We start from the raw sequence: 13,387 nt of genomic DNA, 5'->3' as shown, positions 1-13,387 counted from the left end.
GTCTTATACAATCCTTTCAATTTACAGAGGGGGAAGCTGAGACCCAAAAAGTTAAGTGACATGGCAAAAATCAAACATGGCTTGTTGAGCCAGAGACAAATCTCTTTATTCTTAGCCAAGCACTCTTTTCACTATAGCCCATTTCTCATAAATTTCTAATCCCAGTCTGTCTTCTCCCCGCCACCATCAGAAAACCTATCAGTATCAGCCTTCTTTTGCCGACATCAGCTAATGTAGTCAAAACAAATGAAATTCATTTTAATAGCAGTAACAGGGCAAAGTAAGGAAAATCTGTTGCCAAGAAAAATCATTAAATGTATTCCAAAGACAAGTGATGTCAGAGTTATGCGCTTTATTTCTTTTTAGTGGACAGAGATGAACAAAACTATGAGATACACATTAGTCAGTTTTTAAATTTTCTTTTCTATTAGCACTTTCAAATCACAATCAAATTCACTATACAGAGAAAAAGAAAAGAAACACCAAATTTTAAAATGTATTTCTTCTTGATCAACAAAATGACAAAGACTCTGAAGGGGTCACCACATTTACAGAATCTTTTACTTTACTGGTATGGAGAGCAACAATAAACACTAAACAATTCACACGTATATGGTGCCTTGAGGTTTACTAAGCCCTTATTTCCTTTACCCAAAGGAAGCCTACAACCCAAACACAAGGTCACAATGACCTAGATGCAGATTTCCTTCCCTGTGAATATTCTGTTAATGTCAAATCTACTACTACTAGAGAAGGACCCACAGCAGAATTCTGCTAATCCTACTGGAGGAATTAGAGAAAACACACAAATGGTGTCAAACTCTGTAGAAATGAAAATTCTAAAGTTAGACTATTTAGTTTGATCTTTTAAACATGTTATTAGTTCCCTTCCATGGGAGACAATGAGAAAGGGAGAACAGGAGAAAGAAAGAGAGGCAGGGACAGAGAGAAGACAGTTCTTAAGCATCATATGCACATTACTATGTGCCACATACTGTGCTAAATGGTAATCAAGAATAAAGGGTTCTGATGATATGGGTTCTGATGATATCAGATTTGCAGCCTAATCACACACTTCAATCGAACTACTCTTTTTTTATATAATATTGCCTAAGAAAACAGAGCAAACAGTGTAATGGACTGGTACTTTTTTGCTTTATTTGTGTGCAAAGCCTATACCTGCAGGTATATGTAGCATTGTAGCTATAAGATCTCTCGAACCTCAACAAGCTATATTTTCATGGGCTCTTAGCTTCTCTGGGCCTCCTGTTCTTAATATATAAAATAAGGGAGCTGAACTAGATGACATTTTAAGTTCCTTCCAAATCTAAAATTCAAAGATTCTATTTGGCCTTCATATTTTATATTTACAGATCTAGACGACAAACTAGAAGGAGCTATTTCCTTCACAGGCAGGTATTTTCAATTTAAAGCACCAAGCTTCCAAGGGAAAAAATATATGGCATTCTTAAAACTTTCTATCATAAAGAGTGGCACAAAATATGCCCTGAAAATTCCCATTTATGCTAGGCCACTAATTAGGTCAGCAGTTTTTTCCTCTTTCCCCTCCATAAAAGTACAAAAGGTATGGATTACTCCACAGACCATATGGTAAATGTTCTGACATCTGGGATTAGTCCCACCCAGGCACAAGTACTTTGTCTTGAATATAGTACTTCTCAAAGGGTGTGAAGTCCACTACACTGGTGTGACTTGAATTGTAACAAACTGGAAACTTGCAATAGCATTTGCTAGGTGCCCATAATTGGACAGAACTTACATCTGCAATCACAAAAGCATGTTCTAGTCTCCCAATTTAAAATATTCACTGTGCCACTCATGTCAAAGAATACCGTATCGTATGCAAAAAAAAAAAAAAAAGTTTGAGAAGCATTGGTCCTGACGATGATCTGAGGAATAAACTTTTGTGATAATAAAGAGGGAACTTGCATGCCTACCCTTTACTCTATTTAGGTGAAGTACTGGAAAAATAGATAAGAGGACTTTATAGACAGCCATCTCATGCTACTTGAGGGTCAGAAAGCAAAGGCAATTTGACTGGGCCTCAGTTATAGGCAGTCTGAGCCATCATTATATAGATCAAGAACCTGATCTTATCAAAGTGGCTGGAAAGGAAATTCACTCCAGCAAAAGAAAATCACAGATTCCTTCTAAAACTAGTGTATTCTCAGAGTATGGGAGGTTAGGCCAGATTAGCTCAACAGATTAGGATGATACTCTAGGCATACCAGAAGTGGAGAACTGGCTGCCTTCCGGCCACATGTGGCTCTCTAGGTCCTGAAGCAAGGCCCTTTGACTGAATCCAAACTTCACAGAACAAATCTCCTTAATAAAAGAATCTGTTCTGTAAAACTTGGACTCAGTCAAAAGGCCATTCCCAAGGACCTAGAAAGCCATAAGTGGCCTCAAGGCTGCAGGTTCCCCACCCCTGGAACCATGTTTTATTTATTTTTCTGATCCTCACAGCACCTAGGATAGGACCTTATACATAATACATTCTTAGTAAATATTTGTCACTTAACTTAAAAAAGACTGCCCTAAGGAAATCCAATGACAATATCTAAAGGCTATTACTACGTGTATGGCAGTAGGAGACTTCTAAGCTGCCTAGGAAGTTCACTACTGAATTTGGCCAATGTAAAATGCTTTCTACAAGGTAAAGGGGTGCACAAAAGAAAGTCTTGCACACATTTAAAGACTCTGCCCTCAGAGGCTGGCACCCACTCAGCTGGGGTAGAGTACTTACTGAGTCCATGACCACAGAGGTCATGCTGCCTTCAACACAGTCCTCACAACACTTACTGTCTTGGTTCCCACAGGTTAAATGATAAAACTGGCAACTTTGAAACAACAGCAAAGGCGAAAACTTCATCGGAGGTTATGAGGCAGGGAACCTTCCTCTAGTCCCTGAAACTATTTTCCATTTACCTGAACACAGAATACCAGGAGGAGACTGAGCCATCCACGCCAGTCTATCTGGTCAGAGTCCACACACATGCACACAGTCAAAACAGAGAGGACTAAGGGAAAAAGAATAAAATGAAACACTTCAATTGGCATCATAGTATTACAATGTTAATGACACATATTACTCACCAGTGTACTACAACAAACTTGTAAGTGGATAAGGAACGCTCAGGAAGTCAAAGAAACAGAATAAAATTCTCTTCATTCTAAAAGCACAAAGTCATCCACATGCCAAAGCAGGTCATACATGTATGAGTACGGTGTGTGTATGTGTGTGTGTGAGAGAGATATATTTAGAGTCAACTTTCAAAGACTGAAAGCAAGGAAAAAGGGATGGCAGAGGATGAGATGGATAGATAGTATCACAAAAACAACAAATGCGAATTTGAATTTGGACAGACCTCAAGAGACAGTGGAGGATAAATGCTACGGTTCATGGGATCAAGGAGTCGCACATGACTGAACCACAATAAAAAACAAAATTTGGAGACATCTAAGAGCAGGATCATCAATATTGTGAATTATTTGAAGCCTCCTTCCTTCCACTGCCCAAAAGTGGTGAGAGCCGGTAGGGCCTAGACAATGTAACTTCTGTACAACCCTATTTCAAAGCCGAGCATAAATCACTTTCGTGTTACAGAAAGCTGTGCCATCACAAATGGCATAATAATCACATTTCCTAGAAAGTGAAGCTGGTGTAATTGAAATAACTCAGAACCTGGAGTGAGAAGACCTGGATTCAAGTACTGCCTCCAATACATGCTGTATGACTGAGCAAGTCACTCAAATTCTCTGAGCTTCCATTTTCTCATCTGTGAAATGGAAATAGGTGTACCTATACTACCACAGTGTTGCAATGAGGAAAGCACAGTTTAACTAAGAAAGAGAGGGCCATCGCCGCTGTTGTTGTTGTTGTCGAGGCCGGGCCTGTCCCGTCCCTTCCGCGGCTCCGAGAGCCGGCTCCGTCCCTTCTCCGCCGCCGCCATGAAGTGGATGTTCAAGGAGGACCACTCGCTGGAACACCGATGTGTAGAGTCTGCCAAAATCCGAGCCAAATATCCCGACCGGGTCCCGGTGATTGTGGAAAAAGTCTCAGGCTCTCAGATTGTTGACATTGACAAGCGGAAGTACCTGGTTCCATCTGACATCACTGTGGCCCAGTTCATGTGGATCATCAGGAAACGGATCCAGCTACCCTCAGAGAAAGCAATCTTCCTGTTTGTGGATAAAACAGTCCCACAGTCTAGCCTAACTATGGGACAACTTTATGAGAAGGAAAAAGATGAAGATGGATTCTTGTACGTGGCCTACAGTGGGGAGAACACGTTTGGCTTCTGAAGGCCAGTGCCCAAATAGGTGCATCCTTCCTGCTAGTGTATCTTGTAAATAGCCGGTCACTTTGAGTTATTACACCAGACCCTCTTCACATAGACCCATAGTGCATTTGTAACTGGATTTATTTCTTAATATATTGAAAGGTCTTGTTTTATTAGACTGGTAAATTATCAGAGTTTTATTTTCATTTTCTTTTCTTTGTTGTGCATTGTCCTCATGGCTGCAAGCTCCAGGGGGCTCTGCTCCTCTGGAACTTGTATTTAATGAAGTTATTTCGATATTGAGATGAGGTAGTTGGGGGACTCAAGTGAAAAGGGGGAAGATAACACATTCTTCGGGATTATGTTTGAGGTGTTAGTTGGATAAGTATTAAAAGCATCTAAGTTAAATCCTTAGCAGTCAGGTCACTTGCTTCACTAGATTATTCCAACTGCCAATCATGTTGGACTGAGCTAATCTGGTCTTTCTGAACTCTATTGAGGTGAATAATTACAATAAAATTTCCTCTCACAAAGAAAAAAAAAACTGAGAAAGAGAGGAATCATTTCATTCACTAAAAATCCACTACTTTAGTGCCTACTGTGAGCAAGGAATTGTCCTAGGTCCCATGCAGGGATACAAAAGACATAGTTCATCTAGAGCTGAAAGGGACCACAGGGAGTCGTTTAGTCCAGCCCGATCACTTTACAAATGAAAAAATTAAGTCAGAGAGGTTAAGTGATGACTGCCAAAGGTTCCCAAGGTAGGCCAGAATCTGAACTTGAGTCCTATTACTACTCTTCTGCTAAAATTTTTAGTCTAGTAAGGAAGATAAGGTGTGCACATATAATAAAACATGAACAATGAAAGCAAAATAAAAAAGGTAAAAATAAATTTTAAAAGATGCCATATGCCTAGCAGACAGAAAGCTGGCCTGGAAGCCAATCCCTGCTGTGGACCCATCCTGTTGCTATGACCCTGGACAAGTTACTTCTCAGTGCTTAAGGCAAGACTTTCTAAGATTAAAGTTGTAGAAAAGAGGCCACTACTGGTAGTAGGAGCTTCTTCACTTGGAAATTCCTAATGAAGTGAAACTACAGTCCCTATCCCTATTCCTGAAAATTCAATTAAAAGTCATGAAGTTCGAAGGAGACTTATTCTTACAGCTGAGGGGAATTAAGAAAGACTTTACAAAGGAAGGATAATCTAAATGAGGTCTTAGAAGAACTGGTAGGAATTGTAGAGGTAGAGCTGTGGTGTAGACAAAAAAAAAAGAGCATTATAGGCAGAAATAAAAGCAAGAACAAAATCACAGAGGCTGGAAAGTATGATACATGCTCTGAGAACGTAGGTAAGATGTCTGAAGGACAATAGCAGGAAATATGGCTAAGGTTATTTGTTGTTTGTTGTTCAGTCACTCAGTTGTGTGACTCTTTGTGCCCCATGGACCATAGCACACCAGACCCTTTATTCTCCACTATCCCTCAAAGTCTGTCCAAGTTTATGTTCCTTGTTTCCATGACAGTATGCATCTCATCCTCTGCCATCCCCTTTTCCTTTTGTCTTCAATCTTTCCCAATATCAGGGTCTTTTCCAATGAGTCCCATCCTCTCCATCATATGGCCAAAGTATTTAAGTTTTAGTATTTGACCTTCTAGTGAATAGTCTGAATTAATTTAAGTGTGACTAATTTGATCCTTTTGCTGTCCAAGAGACTCTCAAGACTTTATTTTCATAAGGAAGGTTATTTAGGTCATACCTATACAGTCTGATGGTTTTCCCTACTTTCTTTAATTTAAGTCTGAATTTTGCAATAAGAATTTCTGCCCTGAACCACAGTCAGCTCCAGGTCTTACTTTAACTGACTAGATAGAGCTTCTCTACCTTTAGATACAAAATACATTATCAATCTGATCCCAATATTGACCATCTTATGATGTCCATGTACCTTTTGGGTTATTGAAAAAATGTTTGCTATGACCTTCCCTTCTCTGAACTGCTATGGCATTACTGTCAGCAGCATTCACTGAATGCAAATAAAATGTATTATCTTTTAATATATATTCCATGTTTTCTTAAACAGGCTGCAAGCTCCTTGAGAGTGAAGATGACAGGGACAGCTAGGTGGTGCAGTGAGTAGAGCACCGGCCCTGGAGTCAGGAGGACCTGAGTTCAAATCTGGCCTCAGACACTTGACACACTTACTAGGTGTGTGACTTTGGGCAAGTCACTTAACCCCAATTGCCCTGCCTTCCCCCCTCCAAAAAAAAAAAAAAGGAGTGAAGATGATACCTTATACTTTACTGCATCTCCAGAACCTAGTACAATGCCCTAGAAGGCTCTGAGCACCTTCTAGGTGCTCAATAAAAGTAGATATCACTTACAGCTTTAAAATCCTTTGATTTTATATTAATTACAACAATAACGTTGGTTCTCCAACTGATAAACAGTCAGAGGATATGAAAAGTTTTCAAAGGAAGAAATCTAAACCATCAATGGTTATATGAAAAAACACTCCATTAATAATTGGATAAATACAAGTTCAAGCAACTCTGAGATTCCATCTCACACATCTTAGCTTGGCAAAGTTGACAAAAAAGGAAAATAGCAAATACTGGTGGGGCTCTGGGAAAATAGACACACTAATGCACCATTAGTAGAACTATGAATTAGTCCTGACACTTGAGATTTGGAATTATGCCCAAAAGTTACTGTGCATAGTTTTTGACTCATCATTACCACTATCAGGCCAATACCTCAAAGAGATCAAAGAAAGAGGAAAAGGATTCCTATGTACAAAAATATTTATAGAAGCTCTTTTTGCAGTGGCAAAGAACTAGAAACTAAAGGGGTGTTCATTAGAGAATTTTTCTGAATAAATTGTGGCAAATGATTGCAAGGGAATATTATTGTACCTTAAGAAATGACAAAAGGAATGGTTTTAGAGAAATCTCGAAAGACTTGTTAAAAAATGATACAGAGTGAAGTGGTCAAAACCAGGAGAACAACAATTTATATACTGTAAAAACAAACAACTTCGAAAGACTTGAGAACTCTGATCTTTGAATTTAATGACCAACCGCTATTCAAGAATACTACCTTACCACCTGACAGAGAGGTAATGGACTAATGATGCAGAATAAAGCAAGTATTTTTGGACATAGCTAATGTTGAAATTTGTTTACCTGTGCATATTTTTGTAAGGATTTTCCTTTTTTTTAAATGAGGGAAAGAGAGATAAATAAATGCTTAGTAATAGAAAACACAAAAATATTTTTTAAAACACCAATGATAATAGGAAAACATGGGGAGAGGAGAGGACTCTCAATTTCTTAATCTGTTAAAAAAATTAAAAAGATTGAACTATAAAGTTTTAAGTTTCATTCTATCTCTAAAATTCTAGTATTTGTATGTTTCTATATAAAACCTACATTCATGTGTATTTACATATATAGAGAAAATGTTTTCTCTTTGTTTTCATATACTGTTTATTTGTATCATTTCTTCTATCTCCCCAGAGAATGGACTCTTTAAAGACCTGGGTTCTGTGAGGTATGGTTTATGTATGTATATATATATAGTTAGATGGATAGATAACCATGCTAACAATGTAATTGGTTTCCTTTGTAATCTTATGTATCTTATTTTTTGTATTTAAAAACATTCCAAGAGGGAGGTAGACTTCAGATTGCCTAAAGAAGGAAAGAAGGAAGAAAATAAACATCTTCTAAAAACATTAAGCATGTACTATGTGCCAGGAACTGTGCTAAGCAGAGTTTAAAACATCTCATCTGATTATCACAACAAACCAGGTATGTTGGTATTATTATTATTATTATCTCTATTTTACCCCTAAGGAAATGGAGGACAAAGGCAAGTTAAATGATTTGCCCAAGGTCACACAGATAATTGAAGGCCAGACTTGAATTCAAGTCTCCTAGACTCAAGGCTCAATGATCTATACAGTTTCATAATACAACAAAAAGTTAAGAACTCCTGCCTTACATTATCACTTAAAAGACACAGCAGGTGCCTAGCACGAGATGTGTGTAGGCTACGTACAGTAAGAAAATGTTTCCTTGAAAAATGAAACATTCCCATTCCCTACTATATACATTCATGTCAAGGAGAAAGTTGTGTCATAAATGAACTCCCTGTGCCAAGGTAGCCTAGCAAAAACATATTTGTTAGTGCCCTTTCCTCTTCAAATAATCATGTACATATTTAATCCTTTACATACTAACCCCACCCAAAAAAATGTTAAGCTCCTTGAGGGCAAGGAGCTAATTTTCTTTTTTTTTCTTTTTGTCTCTGAGAATCCCCAGCATAGTAGAGACTTAAAACAAGGTCACTGCGTTAAATTAGACCTTGGGGAGCCAAACCCTAAGTTCCTATCAATTCCAACCGGACACAGACTCTGTGTGTGTGTGTGTATAAAAGAGGCTGAAGTGAGCCTAGAACTTAATAGGAGAGCAGACTGGCTTGCCTTAAGGAGATGGCACAGTGTTTTTAATGATCCTTTCCCCACCCCCGTGTCTCACAAGATTCTCCATGGAACAAAGTCCCACCTCTCTAAAATCATCTTCTTCTATGTCACATGGCTCCATGTCCCCGAGTACCTGATTCTCTGAAGAATTAAGAGTTTTAAGTCACCCAAAACACAGTGGAGTGGCACGTGGAAGGCATGACTCCACCTCATTAACAACAACGATTTACATGGGAGAAATAGTGCAAAGTGACAGAGGACTACAAAAGGGGCAAGAGCTATCTCCCCAGGTCCTCCCCACACAATGTCAAGAAATTGAAAGGAGGCCCTAGCACACATCACTTCTACCTCTGTATCACACCTGGTTTCTATCCCTCCCCACCCCTCCCCCTTGCCCTACTCAGTTATCACCTGAATTAAGGCCCTTATCATCTCCTACCTAAACTACCACAACATCTCAACAGAACTTTCCATCCCCAGGCTTGCCTCTCCAAACTAGCCTCCAAGCAAGCTGCCACAACAATCTTCTTAAAAAGCACAAGTGTGACTATGTCACTCCCCTGCTCAAGGCCCTTAAGTGACTTCCATTTTCTTTGGAATATAATACAAACTCCTCGGTTTGGCATTCAAAGTCCTTCACCATCAGGCTCTAGTCTACCGCTCCTGATGTATTTCATCTCCCCCTACACACACACACACACACACACACACACACACACACACAGAGTCCCAGTGACACAACCACACACAGTCCCAGCCACACAACCTGTCTTTGCTATTCCCCAAACTTGATAGGCCGTCTCCCACCTCCCACCAAGTTTTTGCACAGCTGTCCCCATAGATGAACTAAATAACTTTCTCACACCTGTACTCTCTCCCCCCAAATTATCCTGAATATACACATCTGTTTACATGTTGCAAATAGGGATTGTTTCATTCTTTGTACTTGCATCCTCAGTGCTTATCATAGGTTTGGCATATAGTTGACGCTTGTTGACTGCACAAAAGACTTTACACTCCTTAAGGGAAGGAACTGTTGCTCAATTTGTTTCTTTATCCTTAATGCCTACCCCACTATGCTTTGCATACAGTAGGCAATTAATATAAGCTCAAAGCATTAGATGAATTTGATAGATCTCTCACAGAGCACTTTCGGGAAGAAAGTGAGAAAAGCTGCCCAGGATAGGAAGGCTGAGAAGGATTGTAAATGGCACAATCAGATCACAAATCCCCCAAACTGGCAAAGGTTGCTAACACTTTAGCTTTAAGCACTTAGCTTGTCTCCTCTTCTGTCAATAGCTAATTATCCCTAAAAACTGCCCCAGGGCCAGGAGTAATACTTCCCCAAAGAACCCCATGTTTTCAAAGCAAGGATTCTTTTATAACACCATCAGTTCAATTAGAGGACTATAATTTGCCAGGATTCCGTCTGATGGATTTCACAAGTGGCTTGGTACAACTATAAAGAGGGACTACAAAATCAAAGTACATGGTGTGGAGTTAATAGAAAGTGTTCTGGAAAACTTGTCAAATCTGGAAGCCAAATTTGCGAAGCAGAATTAACTAGACTGCAGGAACTTCTTTCATTCTTATACCTAAGTCTACCCCAAGTATGACCCAACTCCACAGCACATGCAGGCCCCTGACCCCTCAACACCACCCCAGAAATATCCTTCTATTTGTTTTTCCCCCTCAAAACCTCCATTCTGCCATGGTCCCTTCAGTCTCTGATCCCTGACCCCTCACCTCTACTGCGATAGATTTTCAAATCAGCTTTGGAGACTAGCTAATGTCTCTAATCCAGAACAAATCTCTAGTTAAGACTCTTAGGCTCTCTTTCCTGTCAAACTCCCCCAAAAACCTCAAGTGAGATTCTTTATGATTTTCACAGCTTCAACCTATCAATAGTAGACAGGAGGATAAAGGTTGGCATGAGGGAACAGTCATGCCAATTCACTAGAAACTGAAAAATCATTAGTCAATTTTTAACTACTTTTGTGTATTACTCACAATAAATGTACAATCCCATACTTGCTTTCCTCTGCCAACCCAGTACTTCCTGGGATACCACCTTGTTCCACATACTATCCAAAACCATCAGTCTGTATGTGGTTAACAAATATATGCTAATTTTAATAGTTCTGGCCAAACAATTAGGAAAAGAAATTTGCTGTTATTTTTTAAAATAATAAGATACATACAAATTCTAAGTATAAATAAAACTGAGACAGCTCATTTTTTAAAAATTCCTCATATTCCCCTCTGTTCCTTCGAATAGAATCATCCATACTTATTTTTACTTCCTCTAGGATAGCTTCAGGAGATATTCCTCCAGATGGTTTCTTAAAACATGAAGCAATGTTAGGGGCACAATACACCAGAATTTAAATCTTAACAATACCTTTGCTGAGGAAAAACCTAGATTCTTCCTAATGAAAAAAGCATGGCTGTATGCAAGGAGAAATATGTACTCAACCACTTTCTAGAAACTAGGATTCTAAAACTCCTGATTTTCAGCAATTTTTTAAAAAATGCTAATAGTCTGGCTATTGTTTCTCAGCACCGATAACTCCTCTTCAGTGAAGGTGTCAGGGCCTTAAAAAGCAGAAGCTCATAAAGTGAGTCTTACCTTAAAATCAGATTTCTATGTCCCAAGAGCCTATCCACTCCCAGTCCACACCCACACACACACCCATACCCAGGTGTACCCTCCTGGTGAGGTGATGTCATCTATCAGCTTCACCTGCTAACTCCATAACAGTCTTTGCTTTTTTCATTCATTCCCCCAAGAAATGCTTGGTCTCACCTCCTCCAGGAAGTTTTCCTTGATTATGCCTTTACTCAGTGCCTTTTCAACTCTTACGTAGATAGCTCCACTACGATCATTTGCACTCACTGCTGTTGCTTTATGAGTATTCTCTTTCATGTTGGTACGCATCTCCTCAAGATTAGGGACTGCATCTTGTTTTATTAGTCCGTGAACTCTCTGATGGCAGAAACCATGTCTCTCTCTCTTCCTCCTTCCTCCTGGAATATCCAGTACACATATCTATACAGAATAGGAGACTGACCAAAATGAAAATATAGGAATTCTGGTTTCCACCTCAACTCAGTTCTCTCAGCAGAATGAGAACCATCATTCCTATATATCAGGAGATATGTGTGAGGTACTCTAAAACAAAGACAAGGATGTCTAACCATCTAAAGATAAGAATGACTCATTCTGAGTAATTATTCTCCACCCCCTATAACTTACCCCCCCACACACATACACACTAAAAAACAAAATGTACCCCTGCCCACTTGAGAAAGAATTAGGAATTGGTAGCTCAGCCAAAATGGATAGTGTCCAAAATAAAAGCCTTCTCCAAGCATAATTTTGACAGACTCCAGAAGAAACATTAATCAGAGCCTAGGTACATGCCACTAAGACTGATAACTCATCTATAAAGTGTACATACATGGCATCCACCCTCCCATACTATTATATGTGACTAGGTTTTTCCAGAGAAGTCTAAGGACATGGACTCAATTCTACTGCACTTCCAAGTATTAGAAATTGAAGCATATGATCAAAACATATACTCGCAATTCAACCAGCACATCAAAATCAAACTTTCCCCTCCCCACATCCCAGAACAACAAAAAAAATCTCATGAAACTTCCAACCTAAGAAAAGTGAGATGCAGACTGAATACTGTGGCAGACATTGTTCTTAGGCAAACATAATTTTTTTTTAGCCACAGTCCAATTTAGTATGTCTTGTATAATATAAGATGCACCAGCCCGATGTCAAAGATACTCCCTAAAAATAAACAGATTAAAGGGAAAGATTTTAGCCTAGGAGCAGAGAACAAACAGCACCAACCCCAAGCACCAATCAGCCATATAGCTCCAAGATAAATCTAGTACCTATATTTGTCTGACAAGGCCACATTGGGGAGACCTTACTTCGGCATTTGAGTTAAGGAGAAGGCAAATAGCAACCTCTTCAATCGATATCTCTCAAATTGATCTTCCCCTTTCCATTCCCACTCAAACTTATTAGGCCCTCCATGCCACACACACCCACACACACCCACAGCAGATTACCTAGCCTTCTAATTTACTGTGAGAAGATGAAGTCCATCAAATTTGAGCTTCCTTAACTTCCCTCCACCATTCCTTAAAATTTTTCAATGACACCCCCACTCTCTCTTTCTTTTCTCTGGTTCCAGAAGAAGAGGTATGCCTGGACTCCTCACTATTGACGATCCCTCTACCTGGGTTCTTAATTCCTTTTCAAGACATACATAGCATGGTGTAATAGAGAAAGTGCTAGACTGAGGTCAGGAAGACTAAATACTTACTAGCTATGTGATCCTGGGCAAACTTTTCCATGCCTCAGTTTCCTCATCTGAAGAATGAGGAAATAGCACCACAGCACCTACCTGGAATTGTGGTTGTGAGGATCAAATAATATATGTGAGCCTTTGCAAACATTAAAATTCCACAAAAATGCAAGCTATTATTTTAGGACCTTATTCAGCTATCATTCCCCTCTCCAATATCCCTCCAATGGCTCCTTTCTATCTCCCTTTATTACATTCAAGGTCTCTC

General features: G+C 39.3%; 2 protein-coding genes across 3 annotated transcripts in view; one reads left to right on the top strand and one right to left on the bottom strand.

Annotated features, from left to right (window-relative positions):
- The window catches only part of OTUD7B (OTU deubiquitinase 7B), a 77,466-nt gene that overhangs the window by 56,176 nt on the left and 7,903 nt on the right, over positions 1-13,387 (bottom strand). The window lies entirely within an intron of this gene.
- LOC118856789 (gamma-aminobutyric acid receptor-associated protein-like 2) lies at positions 3,968-4,838 on the top strand. Its single transcript, XM_036767294.1, has one exon. The coding sequence runs from the start codon at positions 3,973-3,975 to the stop codon at positions 4,324-4,326; it is 354 nt and encodes a 117-aa protein (XP_036623189.1). The 5' UTR covers positions 3,968-3,972; the 3' UTR covers positions 4,327-4,838.

This window comes from Trichosurus vulpecula, chromosome 7 (assembly GCF_011100635.1).
Source record: "Trichosurus vulpecula isolate mTriVul1 chromosome 7, mTriVul1.pri, whole genome shotgun sequence".
In the NCBI taxonomy this organism is placed as follows: domain Eukaryota; kingdom Metazoa; phylum Chordata; class Mammalia; order Diprotodontia; family Phalangeridae; genus Trichosurus; species Trichosurus vulpecula.
The sequence above is the reverse complement of the archived record's forward strand: the minus strand, read 5'-3'. Positions and strand labels throughout refer to the sequence as shown.